At 36.3% G+C, this 22,470-nt stretch overlaps 1 protein-coding gene and 1 pseudogene across 2 annotated transcripts in view; both read right to left on the bottom strand.

Moving 5' to 3' along the window:
• The window catches only part of Mdn1 (midasin AAA ATPase 1), a 142,639-nt gene that overhangs the window by 48,136 nt on the left and 72,033 nt on the right, over nucleotides 1-22,470 (bottom strand). For both annotated transcript variants that reach the window (XM_077801619.1, XM_077801620.1), the window contains exons 41-53: nucleotides 20,273-20,362; nucleotides 19,906-20,169; nucleotides 19,493-19,754; nucleotides 12,952-13,111; nucleotides 11,773-11,889; nucleotides 10,713-10,921; nucleotides 9,597-9,745; nucleotides 8,830-9,041; nucleotides 8,270-8,490; nucleotides 6,971-7,084; nucleotides 5,258-5,390; nucleotides 4,525-4,640; nucleotides 3,462-3,595 (exon numbers count right to left, since the gene is read on the bottom strand). In XM_077801619.1, the coding sequence (XP_077657745.1) occupies nucleotides 3,462-3,595; nucleotides 4,525-4,640; nucleotides 5,258-5,390; nucleotides 6,971-7,084; nucleotides 8,270-8,490; nucleotides 8,830-9,041; nucleotides 9,597-9,745; nucleotides 10,713-10,921; nucleotides 11,773-11,889; nucleotides 12,952-13,111; nucleotides 19,493-19,754; nucleotides 19,906-20,169; nucleotides 20,273-20,362 (2,181 nt within the window). The remainder of the gene's footprint in view (nucleotides 1-3,461; nucleotides 3,596-4,524; nucleotides 4,641-5,257; nucleotides 5,391-6,970; nucleotides 7,085-8,269; nucleotides 8,491-8,829; nucleotides 9,042-9,596; nucleotides 9,746-10,712; nucleotides 10,922-11,772; nucleotides 11,890-12,951; nucleotides 13,112-19,492; nucleotides 19,755-19,905; nucleotides 20,170-20,272; nucleotides 20,363-22,470) is intronic.
• LOC144256700 (coatomer subunit delta pseudogene) lies at nucleotides 15,833-17,340 on the bottom strand (annotated as a pseudogene).

Raw genomic sequence — 22,470 nt, 5'->3', positions numbered from 1 at the left:
CTTACTGCAGTTTTAATTTTATATTCTTTTGATAACTGATGATGTTATAATTTTTCAAGTTCTTACTAGGCATTCATATATCTTTGGAGAAGCATCTATTCAAATCTGTTCATTGTAAAAATTGGGTTGTCTTATTATTATTAGGTATCTTACATAATTCAAGTATTTTGTAAACAATTTCTCAGATTTTTCTTAGAAGTACTGATGAATGTAAATTTTTAATTTTGACAAAATCTAATTCATTAGTTTATTTTTTTCTTTTATGAAGATTCTAAGAAATCTTTGCTTATCCTTAAATTGTAAAGGTTTTCTCTTAATTGTTCATAGTTTTAGTTTTTTTATTAAAAGGGCTCATTCTATTTTGTGTGTGGGGTCCTGCGGATGAAACCCAGTGGCATTCCACCTTTGAGCTTATACCCTTCATCCTTTATTTTGAGAAAGAGACTACGTTGCCCGGACTGGCCTCAAACTTCTGATTATCTGGCATTGCTTCCCAGTCACTGGGATTATAGGCATGTGAACCATCCAGCTTAGGTTGAGGTAACTTGTATGTAATAATGAGGTAGGGGGAGAAGCTTATTCTTACTTTATGTGGACATCTAATTCCATCACTAATTATTAAAGAGAATGTTTTTCCTCTATTAAATTACCTTTTCATATTGGCAAAATAAAAGAAAATAGACCATATACATGGAAGCACATTTGTGAATTCTGTTTTGTTTCAGTGGTCTACATGCCTATTCTTGGACCATACCATACCATTTTCATTAATGTAGCTTTCTAATACAAACCATGTAACTGAGTCTCCAACAATGCTATTTATACTAGTGTCTAGTGATTATCTTTATGAGCTCTGTCAGGTCAAAGCTATGCTATAATAATATGTTGTTATTCACTTATTTCTTTTCAGAATTGACATTTAAATTAATTGTATACAAAAAGGACAAACTATGATTGGGTATTTGGCAAAATTATGTTGAGTATAAATGAAAAGAATCTATCACTTCAAGAAAAATATTTGAGAGTATAATTATATCTCAGTATACTTGGGGGAAAATAATGCTCAAAATATAATACATGTGGTATATTTGCCTAAAACCTAAACACATTCTCCTGCATACTTGAAGTAATTATCCAAATTATTTATAATACCTAATACAATGTAAACACCATGCAAATAGTTGCTACATTATATTTATTAGGCGATACTGCCAAGGAAAAAGGAAAAAAGTCTATACATGTTTAGTAGGGTTGCAATTAAAAAAAGAATTTTTCAACCTGAAGTTGGTAGAATCTGAGGATATGGAATCCACAGATACTGATAGACCCAGCCTGATTTTCTCTTAAAATTGGGAGCCATCTTGCCACAAAGCCCTGAAAAGATAATTTTGGTTTCACTATAAATTACTGCAAATTCTGAACTAGCTTGGAATGCCTGCCTGTGCCTTGAACTCACCCATGCCTGGTTCTCTCTGACCAGATAGCAGCCCTCTCTCAAACTTTAGTGACACCTCATAAATCTTGGCCTTCCCTGGCCAGATAACCACCCTCTCTGAGGCTCTAGTGACCTTCATAAATTTTGATGTCAGAGTTTTGTTATCTAAATCCAAAGTGCAAACTAAATAATGGATTATCACGCATGACAAGTTCTGCAAATATATTTTTCAGGTTTCAAATGGTCACAGTGTAAGTGACCATGACAAACTTTTTGTCCATTTGTGGTGTGCTATCCAAGAATGTTCATTATTATAGGAAATAGATATTAAAAGTATTCTTTCCCTTTCCAAGCCTTAACTATGGTAGGCCAGTTTTTCTTTACAAACTTAAACCCAAACAACATTCTACAAGACATTGAATGCAGAAGCAGATGTGAAAATCCAGACTTCTTATCGTAAGACAGACAGAAAAAGACTTGGAAAAATGTCAACCAGTTCCACTCTTCTAATTTTTATTTTCAAAAATAGCTCTGTTTGGACTGGGGTTGTAGCTCAGTGGTGGAGAGCTTTCCTCTCACATGTGAGGCACGGGGTTCCATCCTGAGCACCACATAAAAATAAACAAAATAAAGATATTGTGTCTGGGGGGTGGAGTTGTGGTTCAGTGGCAGAGTGCTCGCCTAGCACATGCAAGGCCCTGGGTTCGATCTTTGGCATCAGATAAAAATAAATTAATAAAACAAAGTTATTGTGTCCATGTACAACTAAAAAAAATTTTTTTAAAGATATTGTGTCTATCTATAACTAATTTTTAAAATTTTATTTATATGAGATAGCAAATTATACTACAATTCTTATTACATATATAGAGCACAATTTTTCATATCTCTGGTTGGATACACAGTATATTCACATCAATTCATGTCTTCATATCTGTACTTTGGATAATAATGATCATCACATTCCACCATCATTAATAACTCCATGCCCCTTCCTTTCCCCTGCCCTATCTAGATTTCGTCTATTCCACCCATGCTCCCTCTTCCTATCCCACTATGAATCAGCCTCCTTATATCAAAGAAATCATTTGGCATTTGGTTTTTTGGGATTGGCTAACTTCACTTAGCATTATCTTCTCTAACTCCATCCATTTACCTGCAAATGCCATGATTTTATTCTCTTTTATTGCTGAGTAATATTCCATTGTGTATATATGCCACAATTTTTTTATTCATTCATCTCTTGAAGTGCATCTAGGTTGGTTCCACAGTTTAACTATTGTGAATTGTGCTGCTATAAACATTGATGTGGCTGTGTCCCTGTGGTATGCTGTTTTTAAGTCCTTTCGGTATAGACTGAGGAGAGGGATAGCTGGGTCAAATGGTGGTTCCATTCCCAATTTTCCAAGAAATTTCCATACTGCTTTCCATATTGGCTACACCAATTTGCAGTCTCACCAGCAGTGTATGAGTATACCTTTTTCCCCACATCCTTGCCAACACTTATTGTTGTTTGTCTTCACAATAGCTGCCATTCTGACAGGAGTGACATAATCTTAGAGTGGTTTGATTTGCATTTCTCTAATTGCTATCGATGAACATTTTTTCATTATTTGTTGATTGATTGTACCTCACCTTCTGAGAGGTGTCTGTTCAGTTCCTTGGCCCATTTATTGATTGGGTTATTTGGATTTTTGGTGTTTAGCTTTTTGAGTTCTTTATATACCCTAGTGATTAGTGATCTGATGTGTGAGGGGTAAAGATTTGCTCCCAAGATGTAGGCTCTCTATTCACCTCACAGATTGTTTCCTTTGCTGAGAAGAACCTTTTTGGTTTGAGTCCATCCCATTTATTAATTCTTGATTTTAATTCTTGCACCATAGGAGTCTTAAGGAAGTTAGGGCCTACTCCCACATGATGGAGATTAGGGCCTGCTTTTTCTTCTATTAGACACAGGGTCTCTGGTTGTATTCCTAAGTCCTTGATCCAAATCTTATTTAAAATAAAAACAGATATAATGCCTCACCTCAAAGACATTGGCGTCAGACACCACACCTTGGGAGGATTGTACCCAGAGCAGGATTACTGCATCACAAAGTTCAAAAAAAGCAGCAAGATTGACCACAATTTCATGGGGCAGGCTGTGATAGCTCTCTGGATCTTGGAGATGACATAAATAAGAATATTCCATCAGGTTTAAATTAATCTCTAGACATTTTCAAAATAAATTGTAATCTAGAATTTAATGTTATTACTAATCCAAAGATCAATTTGGAAAGGTCAAAAATTAAAAGCAAATTCTGTGCCTATTATTAAATTTAACAGATGAGGTATATATGCCTAAAGATAGAAATAATGTTATATTTCATATTATTTAATGGTGCTGGGGATTGAACCCACGTTTCACATATTAGTCAAGTGCTCTATTATTGAGCTACATCCCTAATCTCATAAATGTCTTAACAGAAAATGGAAATTATAAAGATGCATATTTCATATAAGGATTTAAATACAAAACAAAACCAAGTGTATATAGGTTTAGATGGATAGTTAAGACAGGTATGAAAAGGTACAAATGAATCTACTACTAATAGCAGCTGCTATAAGGATCAACTTTTTCAATTTTTACGCTACCATAGTTTAAATTATTTTTATTGCTTTTTCTATTTACAAAAGTTAAGGCGGATGGAAAAAAGTAATCTTATAACCAAATGCCTTTGAATATGATCTTTTATAACCAACAGGCCCACTTTTCAAGTCCTAGTGCAACTGCAAAAGATGTGATCTAAAGCATATCCATGCCTCCCTTTTCTCATTCATAAAGTGAGGACCTACTTACTTCATAGGATTACTATAGAAAGTAAATGAGATCAAGGACATGTAAAGTCTTTAGCTAAGCACCTGGCACAGAGTGAGTGCTTAGTAAATGTTAGTCATTACTACTGAGTAAGAGGACATGGCCTGTTTAAAATTAGGACAACAAATCAGAAGTAATCAAAGTAACAGGTGCTACTCAATATCTTTCAACATTAGCCACATAATACAATCAGATGCTCCACTGAACAACACAAAAGATAAAGTGTTCTTACCTTTATGAAATTCAAAGGACATTCTTAAAACACTATTTCTTAACTTTCTGCTACCAACAGAAATCAAATTTGTTTCGGTAAAAATTCGTTTTTCCCGGTCAAGATAAACAATTGTCCTGGAACAAGATTCAAAATCACAATAATTACTGGTTAAAGGCGGCTTCCAAAGAGCTAGAGCATACCACACTCATGGGTTCACTTTGGGAATCCTCATCAAAATCACAATTTGTACTGTACTTTCCTGTAATGAACACTACACTTTTAAAAAAATTTTGTTACACTGATGGCCAACTACTGGCCAAAAAATTACATGGTAAAAAATACTTGTGGCTGCTACCATAAAAATAAGGAAAGACCAGTTTAAATATAATTATGGAAGTTTACATGTGAGTATGTACATATATATGCAGGTGCTATGTACATCTCCAACTTCTGAGTATGAGAAATAATGTGGACAGACAGCTAAGGAAAGGACACGTAAGAGAATAAGTAGACAAAAAAGGGAGGAGCTGTACAGAATTATAAATATAAACATGGCTATCCTATGATGAAAGATTACTTTAAAATAATAAATCCCATTAATGCTAAGATTGAAGGTACTCATTTCTAGCACTTTTATCACTTATTAGGTTGACGAAATAAAACATACAGCTACATTTGACAGAGTCTTAGGAAATGTATAATATGTGAACCAGTGAGATGAACAGAGTCCAGAGCCCGAGGTTTCACCTACTTGTTTGCAACTGATTCTAAAAGGGAAAAGAGCTGCTTGGGCTGGTCCGTTTGTGGATCATAGTCCATTGAATTTCTAATAATGTCCAAAGCCTGTATATTCCACCGGGGGTCCAGAGGGATCACAAAGTCATCTAGTTAAAAAAAAAAAAAAAAGTTTTATAGTTAAACACCTAGCCTGCAAGATTCAGTTGAATATTTTCTTTGTTTTACTTGGATCACACTGATTGTCTGATGGGGAAGAAGTGAAATAGAAATTCTATGGGTTTTAATTCAGGATACTAGAAAGCAACACTCAATAGCTTTTATTCTATTTCCTTTCTGAATGAAAGGAAACACATCTACAATGAAAGGAAAGCACAACATCTACAAGTTCTGAAAATCCATTTCACTACAGGACAGAAAGAAAAATTCTGCCAATTAAAGGTAATCTCTGCAAGAATACAAACATTCTAATAACGAATCCATTTCCTTAGAGCCCACTTACTGGTCTGAAAACAATTCCTGGGGACAATTACCCAATCTATCACGATTTACCATCAAGACAGAAACAAAAACAAACTTAAATGGCGAAAAATGAGAGTATATTTTGTTATCTGCTTCCAATAAGAAAAGCATCAAGATGTTATGCTTAGAACCAATTTCCCACTCAGACATGGTTAATATATCTGTAATACTAGCTACTCAGGAGGCTGAAGCAGGAGGATGGCTTGAGCCCAAGGGTTTGAGACCAGCCTAGGGAACTTAGCAAGATCCCCGTCTTTTTAAAAAAAAATAAAATCTTTGCAGTCATATGCTGCTTCATAAACTTTGACTCAGATTTCGTATATTTTCTCTAAAGTAGCCAACAACAGCAAAACTCTGACTCTTCAGTTGTGAAAACTCAAAAGAAGGAAATAATACACAACTAATATAACTGTAATTTGAAGGTTGCTAGGCATGACAGTTCAATGGAGTAGTTTAAGAACCATCCACTTCATTGTAGACTACCATGAGCATACTGTGAATGGCAAGGTACTTTAAGGACTTCATATTCCAAAGTCCAGTAATATAGACAGTTACACAAGAGAAAAAGAAAATAAAGTTAGAGCTAATGTGTTCCAATAGATAAAGAACAGTGTCTGCTGAAAAATGAAACCTGCTGGTGTCCTTTATATCTGAGTTCCTGAAGACTTCTATACTTGGAAAGCCATGATTTAGTTCAGCCATATATGACCACTAGTTTTCTCTATTATGTGATTTCTTCCAAATATATTCATTGTCTTCAGTATGCATAAGGTTTAGCACAAAAATATCACACATATTTTTCCCAAAACAAATGGCTAATGGTAATATTTAAGTCAACATCAAATGAAAATGCAAGTATAAAAAATTAAATTTGCTTTTGCAAATATATCCTTATTTTCTTTTTTAATGTTTATGTTCTGTAAACTTTATCTTATTCTGTTTCAAAACTAAAAGTAAGTTTGTTCTCTTATTTCTTATTCTTAAAAAACAGTCATCTTGAATACTTTCCAGTACACTGTATATCACTTTCCATCAGATAATGGAAGGTGAAGAGACAGTTGCAAACAAAGAATAATTTACATCTAGATATCCTGAACCTCCAAAAAATACTCCTACAGTGTAGATGTGATGGGTGTCTTCCCTATAAACTCAAAAGCCCAAGTTTCTAAAACAGTGGCAAGAGCTAAAATCAAAAGCAGGTGCAAACCTGTTATATTTGCTTGTAATAGTTTGAAGATATTCATGACCCCAGCTGAGAGAGAATTTGAGTAAAAATTCCTAAGAGATGCAGCACTGGCTTCCAAATTAATTTGTATTGACTCTGTGGAGAAAGAAGAAGCAATGTTAGACTCTAAAGTATTGCTGTCCAACTGAACTTTCTGCAATGATTTAAATGTTCCATTGCTACATTGTCAGAGAAGTTATTAGTCACCTCGGAGCACTTGAAATGTGGTTAGTGCAACTAAGACTTGGATTTTATTTAATTTGAATTCTTTTATATTTGTTTATATGACAGTAGCTCTCTGACTGGTGGCTATCATAGAAGACAATGCAGATAAGACTACTTATATACATTCTCTTTACACATACTTAGATTACCATGTGTCACATGATAAAAGACAGTCAGTAGCTTACCTACAAGTTCTCTTAGAGTAGAAACGTTCATGTAAACTCAGGTAATTTAGTCAACAACTTCTATTAACAAATTTAATGTCCTTTATAACTTAAATAATGTTATTATTGCTTTTTTTTTCTCTCTGAATAAAGTACCAAGAAAGTCAGTGTGACAGCTTGGAACATTGGTATTAAAATGAAATTACAACCATATGTACTTTAAGGGGAAATGAGCTGATCAAAAACCATACCATTCCCAGACAGAATGGCTGTACCCCAGTAGTACAGTAAAAAGGCAAATGTTCAAAAGTAAAATGTAACATAATATAGTACATTATTTTTTGAATTTGATGAATCTGGAGTACTAAGAATTACACTGGAACAATCATTTATCATGTGAAACATTCAGGGACAGACTTGCTCCTAGCTGAGTGTGGTGGTACACTCCTATGACCACAGCATCTGGGAAGATGAGGCAAGGGGACAAGTTCAAGACCTGTCTCAGCAATTTAGTGACACCTGTTTCAAATTTAAAAAATAGGGTCTGGGGATATAGCTTAGTTGGTAGAGTGCTTGCCTCACAGGCACAAAGCCCTGGGTTTGGTCCCTAGCACCACAAAAATAAATAAAAACAAAAAGGACTGGGGATGCACTTCAGTGGTAATGCACTTTTGGGTTTAATCCTCAATACCAAAAAAAAAAAAAAAAAAAAAAGATTTGCTTTTAAATTAAACAACCATATAAATAATAATACTCTATCACAAACCTCTTGCTACAAGAACTCTCAGTTGTAATTTTGCAAGCATAGTCATAGAATAACATAGCTGCTGAGGCATTTAAACAAGATTAAGTGAGTGCATATAAATAGTACAAATTAAGCTTTTCTACTCACCAAGCCCCTGTGGTATGTTCTTGGCTAAATGATAAAGCCATTTAACTCTGAGCATCCAATCCTGATTTGTTGCTCTTTCTATGAGCAGTTTAACAGCCATGGCCAAAACATCTGGTTCATCGATCCAATATGGTTCCACCTCTACTGCACTAAATTTCAGGTTCTCAGGGTTGGAAGACTGCATAATTTTCTCTAAGTCTTGCAAGGTAAGAGGCTGACTCCTGAAATTCATTGAAATGAGACAAAGTTAATAGTAGAACAACCTTTTTTTTCACATTTCAAAGAACCATGAAAACTAATTTGCAAATATTGTAGCAAAGAGGAAAAATGATGATTTCCCCACACAAGGACAATTAAAACATGAATGTACATACACACACCCTTAAAAAATAATAAATGGGGAGGGATATTACAATAAGCAATAAACAATAAAAATATGATAGCTGGATAATAAATGGCTACATAATAGTAGGTTGAATATATTGTGTTCTGACCATTACAAGCAAAAGCAAAAATCATTTCAGAAACAAGGAGGCACACAAGCTGTGGGCTCCACTGACCTCACCCAGCTGCTGGTTTTCATGCTCATCCTGTTGAGACAGTATGCCAGGATCTGTCCATCCCTTCGGACAATAGAGAGATGAGAATCTTCGGTAGCAAAGAGAGCTGAGGGCACAGAATCTGGCCACAGTCCCGTGGCAAGAATTGAGTTTCCCCAGGTTTCTCGTGCTCGCAGAGAAGAAATACATTTTTCCAGTAAAGCCTGCACGAGCTGGCAAGAGATAAAACACAGAAGCTAGGGTTGTGGTTCAGTGGTAGAACACCTATCTGGCATGCATGAGGCACTGTGTTTGATCCTCAGCACCATATAAAATAAATAAATACAATAAAGGTATTGTGTCTATCTACAATTGAAGGAGAGAGAGAGAGAGAGAGAGAGAGAGAGAGAGAGAGAGAGAGAGAGATATAAAACACAGGGTACAAAGGCCCCACAGGTTAAGTGCTGTTACCAAAAACGTTAGCAGACAAATGTAGGAGTTCTTGGAGTCCACATGACCCTCTCCCAATAACTCTTAGACACATTCTTCAACATTCAATACCAGAAGTTAAATTTAAATTCTACTTTTGATTATAGATGTTTCTTGAAAGGAATATTTATATTTAAGCCATCTTCCAAAAAAATACCACACAAAATCTTCACTAGAGAAAAACTGCAGAGGTCAATTCTCTTACGTTGTTAAAGTTGCCATCTATAAGAATAATTTCCCCCTACTCAATAGTACAGTGTATTACAACTTGGAAAGCTGTCCAAAATATTTCACAGTACCTTCTGGTTTGCTGCTGAATGCTGGGAGACAACATATACTTCCTGGCATGCTTCAAAAAAGGCTCTATCTAAACTCAGCCCTCGCTGCAGGTACTGGACAATGAGTATGGCTGTCTGAATTAGAGTAGACACAGAAGATGTTGGAGAACCTATAAAAGGGAAAATATTGCCATCTATGAGAAACAGATTCTTCAAAATCTCTGATGAAAGTGGAAAAATTCTGCTCTCACATCAAACTTCCTATTAGACAACCACACCCAGGTATTTACTTTAGTAAATAGCCTCTACATAAACTAGAATCTCCTGAGGGCAGGAATAATAGACTTTTAAGAACATTCAAATTCCTATCTCCTATGTTTCCTCCCTTCCTCTCTTGTTGATTGCCTGCAGTATAATGTGGGGGACCTCTTCACAGGCATGATAAAACCTGACACCTATATCCAGAATCTCATGCCTGAAGGTATAAAAATGATCATTACCTCATGAAGGACCACAGGCTTTAAAATCCAACAAACCTATTTGAAATCCCAGCTATCAAAATTAGGGTTGTCTTTAACAAATTACTCAAACTTCCTGAGCTGTATCTGTAAAATGGAAACAAGGGGCTGGGGATGTGGCTCAAGCGGTAGCGCACTCGCCTGGCATGCAGCCCAGGTTCTATCCTCAGTACCACATACAAACAAAGATGTTGTGTCCGCCGGAAAAAAAATAAGTGGAAACAAATGTCTTGCAGAACTAAATAAGCAACCAGCACTGTATCAAACATATCGTAATTATTAAAAATACAGTATTTAATTTACTATTATTGACCCTGTTTATATACTGAAATATTTGAAATAAGTCAGAGCTGTATCTTTTTTAACTCAAAGTTTCCTCTTTGTTCCATCCTCAAGAGGCTAAGCTAATGAATCTTAGTACCTGCATGCATCATTTATCTGGGGAGCATCTTCAAAATACTGACTCCTATGCCACACCCTGATATGCTGGGGTGTCTGGACACATACATTTAACAGGCTTTTGTGGTAATTTATATTTCCATGTACATTAAATGTAAGAACTCCAACATGAATTTCTATAGAACAAAAACTGTAGAGGCCCAGAGGTCAAGCACCTCACCTAAAATAGTGCTTTGGGTCTCCATATGTAGAGACAAGAGTATGTCACACACACTGTCTCCAACCAATCCAAGGCTGTGCAGCAGAACTTTCAAATCCAGGTTGTCGGGAATGCTCTCATCGCCTTCTCCTGAAATGTAGACTTCGAGTCCACGATTCCTCATAGCTCTGGATATTTCTCCATGAACAGGATCCATTGAAAGAAAAAGCCTAGTAAGATGGCAATTCAGAGGAAAAGAAAATATTTTAAATCCCAGTACAACTCATTTTGTAGCTCAGCAATAACTTGTAAGGACAAAGCCTATGTGGTCATCTCTAGGGAGTTCATATAGGAAGACACCACTAATAAAGCAAGGTACCATACCATCTTCTGCATTATTCTATATTCTTCTTCCAACAAGTATCAACATTGCAAATCAGTTTTTCAAAACCTACTTTCCGAAATTTCCCAAATCAAGCAGTGACAATTCATCATTCTAACTCATAGAAAGCAGAAAAAGAAACTGTGTTCTCCTGTAATAATTTCTTACATTCAATGTCCATCAACATCCCATCTAGCCATCTGTCATCTCACACTTATGTTCAAGAAAGAACAGCTGATTCCCTGTTGACCCTCCCCATCCCAAACCTGCTCATTGCCAGTATTCCCTTGCTCAATGAAACACTCTCATTTACCTAATTACATAATACAAACACTTCAGTGCCTTCATTGTTTCATTTTCTCAACTCACAACTCTAATAGCAAGTCCCATTCATCTGATTACCCTTGTCTAAGTCATGATTACCTCCTGCCTGGACTACTGCAAAAGGATTGTGACTGGTCTCCCAACTTCCATCCTTTCACCAACCCAAGGGAAGGACCTTACCTCTCATTTACTACTGTGTCCCCAGAGACTAGTAGTGCCCGACAAACAGCAGAACCTCAATAAATATATGTTTCAACCAAATGAATGAATGGATAACTCAGTGTAAGTATAATATATAAGGCGATCCTACCCTATGTCTACCTTTGCTACCAAGACTGCCAGATTCTTAGGCAGAAAAATTAGAGATACAAATACCTGAAATTGGGATTGGGTGTTATTGTGGGAGTGGATCCATCTATCATTCCTCTTTCACTAATGGTGAGGACGCCTCCAGGTTCAAGCAAAGCATTCAAACGATCCAGCACTGATGGGCTGCACAGAAAGAACTTAGATGTTAGACGTACATACAAGCTACTGTGACTCTATTTTCCAACAGCTTCTGACCTGTATATTCCTTTTAGTAGGGATCATTCCCCATAAAGAACTCTGAAGTTTAGATTTCCCACTGATTCCCCCTTCTCATTCTCTAAGGCACATAGCCTAGAGCCTCATTCACACTAAATAAAACATTTGTAAAATACTTAGTGAAGTTAAGGAAAATGATAGTAAGCGCCCTGTACTATATGCCTTTCTCTTCCTCTACCCCAATATTATCAAATCCACTTAAACGTATCTGGATTTCAACATAAAACTCAGAAAGAAGCTTTAAGGGAAGGGACAGGTATGTGGTTCAGTGGTACAGTACTTGCCTAGCATGTGTAAGGTGCTGGGTTCAATCCCTAGCATCACAAAAAACAAAATAAAACAAAAGCTTTGGGAGAGCTTCTGTTTTGCTAATTGTATATGTACAGTAGCTTCACACTTGTCATTTTCCTTACTTTAGGATCAAAAGTGACAGATGATTGAACTGTCATTATCAGTGCATGTTTGCTAACTGCCTGCATCTGTGTCAGATGTTACATTTCAAAAACCTGCATTTAAGACTGCTCCTAAAAAAATAGACTGGTCTTAACAGAGCCAGATGTGGTGGTGCATGACTGTAATCCCAGAGGCTGAGGCAGGAGGATGTCAAGTTCTAAGCCAGCTTCAGCAACTTATGGAGACCCTATCTCAAAAAATAAAAAGGGTTGAAAATGTGGCTCAGTGGTTAAATGCCCCTAGATTAAATCCCTGGTACCAAAAAAAAAAAAAAAAAAAAAAAAAAAGGCTCAACTCAAAAGAATTGTTATGTGGAAAAGCAATTTAATTTTGTTAATCTTTACTTCAGGTATTTAATGATCAAATACTACTGTTTGCCATGGGGAAGTTTACGAAATATGGCTGAAACTGCATTTGCTAGTTAAGAAAAACAATGGATCAAAAATATAGATTCCATCTTGCTTTCTATCTCAAGTTTCAATCAGGCCTACTCATGATTGGGGATAAGGTTCTTACTTGCAGAAGTTAACATTGTCCATTAGAAGCCAGTCTCCAGACTTCAGGGCCCGAACTAATATGCTGTCAACCCATTCAAATGTGCCATGGCTATGGCCACTGGTTGACTGCATAAGCTTCACCCCAAAACTTCGGAAATCTTCCACAAGTTTGGCAAACTCTGAAATATCAAAGACAAGATCAACATGCACACTACTTTCAAACCAAAGCAAAACAAAAACAGAAAAACAACCTTCAAAACTAAGAATTTATTAAAAGAAAGATTGAACTAGGGATGTAGCTTAGTAACGGAACTTGCCTATCATATGCCATGCCCTAGGTTCAATCTCAGTTTTTTTTAATGATTCTTAACAGAATAACAAATAGGATTTCATAAGTAAGAAAATTACGTTTGTGATAGAAACTTTAGTGGTTTTCTGAATTAGTGGCTACATACTCAAAGTTGACTGTGGGTGATAGAAAGGAAAATAATTTTTCTTTAGCCATAATCTCTCAAATGGCAGAAAGAGGATAAGCTCTCTAACTTACTGCTATATGATACTACTATATGAAAACACTTTAAGTTGGTAAAGTGCAACTAAAGTCATTAAACTGGACTTCCTTTATAATAAGCATACCATGCAATTATAATAGCAACTGGTATTTATTTGCCAAATCCTCCATAGTTTAAACAGCCCCTTCCTGGAAAATTTTCAACTGATTTTTTTTTTATATTATGTTATGATCCATTTTCATACCACAAGATAATGTATGTTGGATTCCTAATTCAAGCTATGAACATACTTAAAACTTAAGCTCCCACTATAAAAAACTTGAAAACTGGGGAAAATATGGAAAGCAACTGCTTTTAGACATTGGAAAACACATGCAGCACAGAACTGTGATATCTGAGGGAAAAAAGAAAAAAAAAAAGATAAGGTTAAGCCATATAATTGCCCTGGATTTCTGCCTGGAAGTTGTTTGTGCTGGGGATTGAACCCACCAGGGCCTCATAAATGCTAGGCTTCAATAAGTTGAGGACAGACCAAGGTAACTAGAATGAGAAGAATATATGAGAGGAGGGACCTACTCAGATAAAGAACTCCAAAAATCTAAATAAGGGCCTTTTTTTTTTTTTTTTCATTTTATAATACTCTTTATTTGATTAAAAAATTTACTTTCTTTGTGTACATTGGAATGTTATATTACCTATGTATTTTACAGGGTTACAAAATGTCTCACATTTTAATTATTACCCCAAAAGTGAAATTAAACTTGACTTTTTAAAAATCATATAGACAAGCAACTCTCAAAAATGGATTAATACGATTTCTTGCCTACTTAACTATAAGACTTCTTGTCCTAGTCCCCTTCCTCAGAAAAACCTCATGTGGAGACCAAGCTAGAGATAAGGATTCTTCCCAGATGCATTTAGGGGAAAGGGAAAGGCCAGAAATTTCTTTGGCAAGCAATTCCAGTCACAGCCATTTGTGACTGCTTTGCTTCACATACAGTACACTCTTTGCATGGAGGGCTGGATGTTCAGAGGGAACAGTGGTCTCCAAACAGCTACAAAGAGCAGGAGGTCATCTACAGTCACCTGCCTCTTCCCACTGCCAGGGCCTGCAGCCACTAGACCCCTACCCTACCAAGTGCAATACTGGGTTAAAGGCCAAAGATAGGCTGGCTGTTCTCCATTGAAAATGTAATGGGTGAAATGGAGCTGAGAAATAATCATTATATGATGACACTCAAAAGGTTTAGGGGGAGGAAAGATTTCAAGAGACAGGGATAGACTGGCTGGTGGAAAATGCTAGGTTGGCTGCAAGGAAATACAGTACACAAGAATAATCCCTACACAACCAATATAATCAACTGCCTCTTGAAACACTACAACTTCAGTGGTGGAGATGGAGTTTCTCTGATAGTTCAGGGCTAAATGGGGGACTGGCAAAAAGTATCACTGAACCCACAGCCTCCAAAATCATAACCTCTTTTCTGCTAGCAAGGAGAAGACTGATGAAAGAGCAATCAGGAAGAAGGAGGTGGTGAAGTTGAGGAATGTGAATGCATTCCAAAGGCCATTTTGGCTCAAGTACCCAAAATGTAGAGATCTGGAAGCTTGGGTTGCACTAGGAGCAGACATTACATGTAGATGTGAAATTTCTTACTGAACATAACTGTTCTTCTCCTAGATATCCTGAGAGGGGACTGCACCATCTAAAACTGCATCTCAGCTATCTTTAATATTGACACAAGTAGGAAAGACAGGCCTTTAAAAGGAAAACAACTTGGCAAATGGTACAGGGATGAATTGACAGAAAACAACCTTTTCCTTTAATTTCTAGACTCCATACCCTTTAAATAGTTCACCTGTATTGTCAAAAAAAATCGGTGGGTTAGATAATTTTTGTTCTTGGAGTGCCATATTATAATGCCTATGTACAGATGATCCCAGTGCTTGATTGGCTGAACAGAAAGAAAAACTAATGGTAAAGGAAAGGAGTATGAAAGATTAAAATCTTCCACAGAGAAAACTTTTTAAAAACAAAGTATGAAATATAACTATATTTAGGGATTAAAATAAAGGAGCAACTTAGGTGAAGGCAGAGTAGGTATTTACAGGGGGTATTCTCTGGAGAGAATGCTTTCCTGCTGGCCAGTAAAATCTGCCAAAGAAATCAGCAGCCTTTTCTTTAATGTTTGTCATGTTTTTGTCAAAGAATGTCTCCATGACACTGAAACACTGAGGGTGAGTTAGGGTCCTTGAGCGCAGAGAATGTGCACTAATTCAGAAAAAAGGGTCTCCAATGGCTTGTAAATCTGGAAAAATTCTTCAGCCACTTTTGGCTTCTTCTTTATAAATTTGAAAATTTTCCTTTCTGGCTCTTTCTTCGTGGTATTATAGGATTTCATACTTATCCACTAGGAAAGTAGACTCTGGAAAACCTGACTGGGCTGTTTGCATCTACCTGGGTCACTTTGGTAACCTGTATGTTACAGTAAATTTTTTTGGAGATGAAAAAAACTTAAACGGGGAAGAAGTCATTGGGTTGCCCAGCAATGCTAAACTCCAGGCTGTCATTCGTATTTTTGGCATCAATCACTGGCAGGCACGACTCCAAGGTATTCCATCGGCTATCATGTCGATACGCCCCATGATCTCATCAATCACTGGTGTGCCAACAATTGATGGAAGTGGGACGGTGATAACTACATCTTTCAGTTCTAAATTATCTTCCTGTAGCTCATATTCTATCTTGACATCACAGCCATTTCTACTCTCTGAGGACCAGCAATTAATTTTCAGTGGAATAAAAGATTCCTCTGTGGTCTGTAGTCTCCATTTTAGCAATCCTACAACACTATTGACTGGAAATGACTTCTCTGGATTCTTTAAGGCAATTAGAGACTCTGAGGCAAAAAGTTTTTTATCCACATTTGGATGGGTCTGCAGGTGTACCCCTTTCTTATCTTCATTTTCCAAATGAAGACAAATTTGGCCAAGTTTGTCATCTTAGATCCTAAGCATGATCATGCCATGCAATTCCATATTCTGTAACCCAAACACAGGTTAGTGTAATCTTTTCTTCAATCTTCATATACACACGTTCCATTTTAATAGGTGAAGCATGTACTTTGGCTGCTTCAAAGGTATATTTGCCTGTATTAGAGGACATGATAGTTTTACTTTCAGATATCAATTTGTCCACAAAGTTATCTATTTCCTTTCCGTTGGCTCCAAGCTTCAAAGCCTTGCTAGGGCCTGAAGGCTTGGCTGGTGCAGGTGCCACTTTTGGTTTATCAGTTTCAATGATGGTTTCTGTGATCATGGCAGCTGTGCTGCCTCTAGATACTGCAGATACCAAATCCCAGTGTTTTTTTCCCCGTCTCTCTCTGCATCTCTTCAGGCGTGTGGTAATTCTTTTGCTTTATGCTGCATCTCAACCTTAGCTTCACGTTCTTGAGTCTCTCAGACTGCTCTGAACACTTTCTCCTCATGAGAATCCATTTCTGTGAAGGTTCTGATCTGTGCCAGGTTAACATTCTCCTGGTATCCCAGGGCAACAATTCCATCAAAAGCAAAATCAAATCAAAACAGTGCTCAGATATCTCATTCTCCTCTAAGGCTCAGCAATACTCAGGAATCACACTTGAGAAGAGCCTTAGGGTTTCCAAATCTTCTAAATTGTTGCTGTTTTTGGTAGAGATTATTAGTACCATGTATACTTTCTCCATAGGATGATAGGCATTTGTTACACTCTCCATTTCAACAAACATATGCTGTTTTCCAGTGTTCATGAGCTTTGGGAAACCTGCTTCAAGCCAAGTTTGGGTCATTTCCACAAACTGTTGAGAAACAATAGCCTTTCCTAATTTTGTGCAGACTGCTGCTGCCAACAGCACCATGGTGAGGAAGGTGGTGTGCATACCCGTGCTCTGGCTCCACTGACAGGGCCAGGTCCATGGCTTCTCTGGACCCGATGCCCTCCTGACAGGAGCAGCTGCTGCTTTGCCTCTTACCAAGATGGTAACCCTGAGCCATGTCCAATAAGGGCCTTTTTGACTAAATAACTAAATGCATACACATGCAAAGGATAAAGCTCTATAAAGATGAGCAAAAAATCTAAGAAAAGGACAATTACTGGAGAGATGTGATCTGAACAATTCCCAGAGTTCACACAGGTTGAGTATCAATCAACTTCAACAACCAAAGTAGAGGCCCCAGCAAATATACAGGATATTCACTGAGATGCTGCAGGTACAGGCCTCAGCAGTGGGGTGACCCAACACTAGAGGAAAGGCCACCCTAGCCCCTACCTTTAAAAAACTTAAAAGCAATTCCGAATAGATCAAAATGATCCTTAAGCAACTGACACCAAGAAAAGCCCAAGAATCTTTAAAGACAGCAACAAAATGCAGAATTCAGCATCTTAAATTCACAATGTCTGGCATATAATCAAAACTACTATACATACAAAGAACAATGAAAATAAGGCCCAGAAAGAGAAGAAAAGCAGTAAATAGAACACACCCATAAATCAAATAAAGACATCAATACAGCAATTAGAAATATGCTCATTATGCAAAGGGATTTAAAATAAAATTATAAACATAATGAGAACTATATTTTAAAAGCCATAAAGGTTCATCACAGAAACATTAAGATGTAGCTGGCCATCATGGCACATGCCTAAATCCCAGTAACTTGGGAGGATGAGACAAGAGGACAACAAGTTTGAAGTCAGCCTGAGCAAATCTAGTCTCAAAATAAATTTTTCTAAAGAGGGACTGGGAGTATAGCTCTGCGGTAGTGTAGCCCTGGGTTCATTCCCCAGTACCATACATGCACATAAAAGATACATTAAAAAAATATAGTTAAAAATGGAGAAAAATATTTTTAACCAAAAATAAAAAAGATCAACTATTTTAGATGCAGCTTTTTCACTCTATTAATATCCCCTAAGAAATTGATAAATCAACATGAATTTTTAAAAATACTGAAAATATGCTATGAAAACTCATCCTAATCCTAGATCTAATTTTAAATTGACTTATGAAAGAAATAATACATCACTAAATTCACAGCTTTATAGTGCAAAAACTTGGATTCAAAACCTAAGCAGTTTGATTATTTAACTTTAATGAGCATTCTTTTCTTCATTTATGATTTGGAGGTAATCTTTTCTATAACATTTTGTCAAGGATTAAAAGTGTATGTGTGTGTATACACACACACACTTTATATATGTTTTTTCAGTATAATATGTAATAATCAATATAAATTCATATCTGTGCTGAATTTTACAATATTCATATTTTAAAAATATATTAAGTGATGTGACTCCATCAAATATCCTTCAATAATTAATTTAAGTAAATAGGTAAAGATTTTTCCAGTTCAAATAGTGGCCTTGAATCAAGAAATCACTCAACAGTGAAATCATACCCTTTTATACTATATTAGAGAGCTAGAAGTGAAAAGTTTGATTTCTGTATCCCTGACGATCAACTCTTCAGTTTCAAGCAGTCTTTAGAAATAAAGGATGACAATCTAATGACAAACAAACCAACTCATAGGCCTCTATATTTAAGTCTCCCTTAGTGCATTCTCATCACCTTTTGAAAAAGTACCACTACAAAAGGAACGATTAAAGTTTCCATGTTAATCATGCAGAAATGATATTTTTCCTCTTATGTAAACATACATACCCTATCAATCCATATTCTTTCAATTTAAAATGCTTACTTTGAGAAATTACTAGTATGTAAAAAAAAACCCCAAAAATCAAAAAATAAAAACTTCACATGCAACTAATTAAGCATTATAACTTAATATATACAAAATGAGCCATAAAGCTTGATAAGGCAATCATTTTCCTGTTTGCTTTTTTAGGATCATCAATCTATAATATGTTACCTCAGCTTCATTATAATTTCTAGGAAGTTTTGATTGTTAATTCATTAAAAATATGGGCATGACATTCACCATTATATTCCCATAAATGGATACAATATGGGTAATGCCAAGTGTATGATATACACATCCAAATATACATACCTGCCTTAGAGTATGAGTTGATTTTATTATTGAGTCTCTGCATAAGAAGCAATACCGCTTCCAGTTTATTGACAATTTCCACTGTGATGCCTTGACCATCTTCTCCAAGACACTTGGGTTTGTAAGTCAAAAGGAAATGGCTCCATGCACGCAGCACTACTTCTGCATCCTCGGCACTAATAAGAAGGCTATCCCGTAATAATGCCCTTAAAGTACCCTCCACTTTCTCCAGCAGCTCCCTCCAAGGTCGTATGAGATCAACCTGCAATTTCCAGAACATAGGAACTCATCATCACAGGCACTGGCCAGAGTCAGAGGATACTGTTATCTGTAGATACCACTAACACAGAAGACTCTTAATCAATCCACAGGGCTTTATCATTTACCTCACAATGTGAAGGTAGACAAGTTACCTGCTCAAATCCACCCAGAAGCTCAGTAGTATCCATTGCACTGTTCATTGCCATGATCTTTAATGTGTGGCCAGTAAGTTGTGCCAAAAGCTGGACCAGGCTGGTCTTGCCAACAGAGGCTGGCCCCACAAGGATGACCATCCAGCTCATCTGAACACATTTCATGATGGACTCCAGGGACTGGAATGACTGGTGCAGAAGTGAAAGGGGCCGGCGAGATGGGTGAGGAGCATAGCTGCCACGGGAAAGGACTGAGTAGCCCAGCTGAAAAAACATGCCAATGACATATCACAAGCAAACATGGTAGTGGGAATAGAGAAACCATAGAAAATTGTAAAAGAGTAGAGGGTTATCTTTATCTCCTCACCTGAACTTCATAGGGAGTGATATGAAATAGTCTGGTTCCTGTGTATGGGTTAGAATTTGAACCAAACACATCCTTGAACACAGCAATGACCTAAAGTAAAAAGATGATTCAATCAAGATACAAACCACTCTACCAAATTCTTATGCACACCTTCTGGAATATTTCTAGGGAAAAAAGCCTAGTGATTAGAGTCACTATATTCAGAGAACATGAGCCACACTTTCCTTAGCCTTTTGAATATTGTCTTACAGAAAAGCACAGACTGGGGCTGGGGTTGTGGCTCAGTGGTAGAGCACTTGCTTAGCATGTGTAATGCACAGGGTTTGATTCTCAGCACCATATAAAAATAAATAAATAAAATAAAGGTATTGTGTCCAATTACAAATAAAAAATTTAAAAACTAAAGAATAAATGAATAAAATAATGGCCCATTAATGTCTTAAAAATATTTTTAAAAAGCATTGACTGAATTTACTTAATTCTCTCAAATAAAAGTAAACTTGAGTTCAAGTACACAGTAATCACATAACACCAAACTATCTGAGAATCTAGTGAGAATGTACCAAAAATTAAAATGAAGCATAGACCACAAATCTAGAGACAAAAAACCTGATTTCATCCTTCAAGGTAATATCTAAAAAGACAGTAGAAGAGAATAATAATACAAAGATTATAAAGAATAACTATTTACTGACCACCAACTGTATATCAGACACCATATTATATATTAGGTTGTTTGACAGATTACTTCTGGTCTTTATAGCCATGCAAGAGTTATTTCCATTTTATAGATAGAAATAATGGGGTTTAAAAATCTAAGCCAGTCTAACTTCAAAAATACCACGTAATCACTCTAGATACTTATGTAGATGTGACAATCAAAGTTATTCTTCTAACCAGTTATTTAGTTATCTCTTCCCTAATAGAAAGGCTGTTAAAAACCTTCCTATTAACTATTTACTTTATGGGTATCTTTAAAATAAATAAAAGGAGTGGTGAAGAAAAATGTGTTTCTAAAGCACATAATCTCCTCTCCCTAATGTTCTGCCAGAGGGTTAAAATTACAAATTCACAATCTAGCTGGTTTATTTTGGAAAAAAAATACATTTAATTCGCTTGGGCCCTCCCAATTTTAACAGCCTCTTTCTATTTATTTTTCCTAATGTTCTCTATCCTCAGAAAACACCTATTTGGTTAGAGGAGTACAGAAACCTTCCACACACCACAGTGACATACCATCTGACTATCATAAATCACAAAAACATTGGTTGATATCATGGTTATAATTAACATGCTATAGGTTTGAGTATCATTATCCAAAATGCTTGGGACCAGAAGTAGTCACAATTTCCTTTTTTTTTTTTATTGCATTCTGGAATATTTCTATACACATAATTATAATAATTTTCTACTCTATACTTTTTTAAAAAATATTTATTTATTTATTTTTAGTTTTCAGCAGATAACATCTTTGTATGTGGTGCTAGGATCGAACCCCAGCCGCACGCATGCCAGGTGAGCGTGCTACCGCTTGAGCCACATCCCCAGCCCCTCTACTCTATACTTTGAATATAATCCTTGCTGCTCTGCAGCTACACTTTTTTTTTTTTTTTTAAATGGACATGTTTCTTTCTCTTCCTCTCTTCCTGCTCCTCCCTAATCTCTCTACTCTCTAATCTCAGGGGAAATAGAATTACCTTTCTTCCCCATTGTAAAAAGCAGATTTAGGAATGAAGTAAACCAGACTTTGGAGATGGCACCAGAACTTCTCAGAAATGACATTATAACTCCATCAAAGAACATGTGGAATATAGCCTTTGAATCACCTCTACAAAAGTTCCCTGTTCCTACTTATGGGTAGAATCACAGTCTCTGAGACAGGATTCCTCTGTGTTTTTCCTTTGCTAGCAAAGCAATAATCATTTTTTTTTCCTCTCAAAACCATATCCTCCTTATTGAATTGGCACTGGGGACAAGGACTGAGCTTTTGGCAACATAAAGACATCTTAGGGATGGGACTCAAGTCTACACAGAATATTCACTTATGTTTCAAATGTACCTTAAAACACATATCCTGAAATTTTCCATTTGTGGTAGCCTATCAATGCTAAAAGTTTCAGATTTTGTAGCATTTTAGATATCAAATGTTAACTGTCAAATTAAGAAGATTAACCTGTACAACTAATACATAAGTAAAT

The sequence above is a fragment of the Urocitellus parryii genome, chromosome 8, assembly GCF_045843805.1.
Source record: "Urocitellus parryii isolate mUroPar1 chromosome 8, mUroPar1.hap1, whole genome shotgun sequence".
Classification (NCBI taxonomy): Eukaryota; Metazoa; Chordata; class Mammalia; order Rodentia; family Sciuridae; genus Urocitellus; species Urocitellus parryii.
The sequence above is the reverse complement of the archived record's forward strand: the minus strand, read 5'-3'. Positions and strand labels throughout refer to the sequence as shown.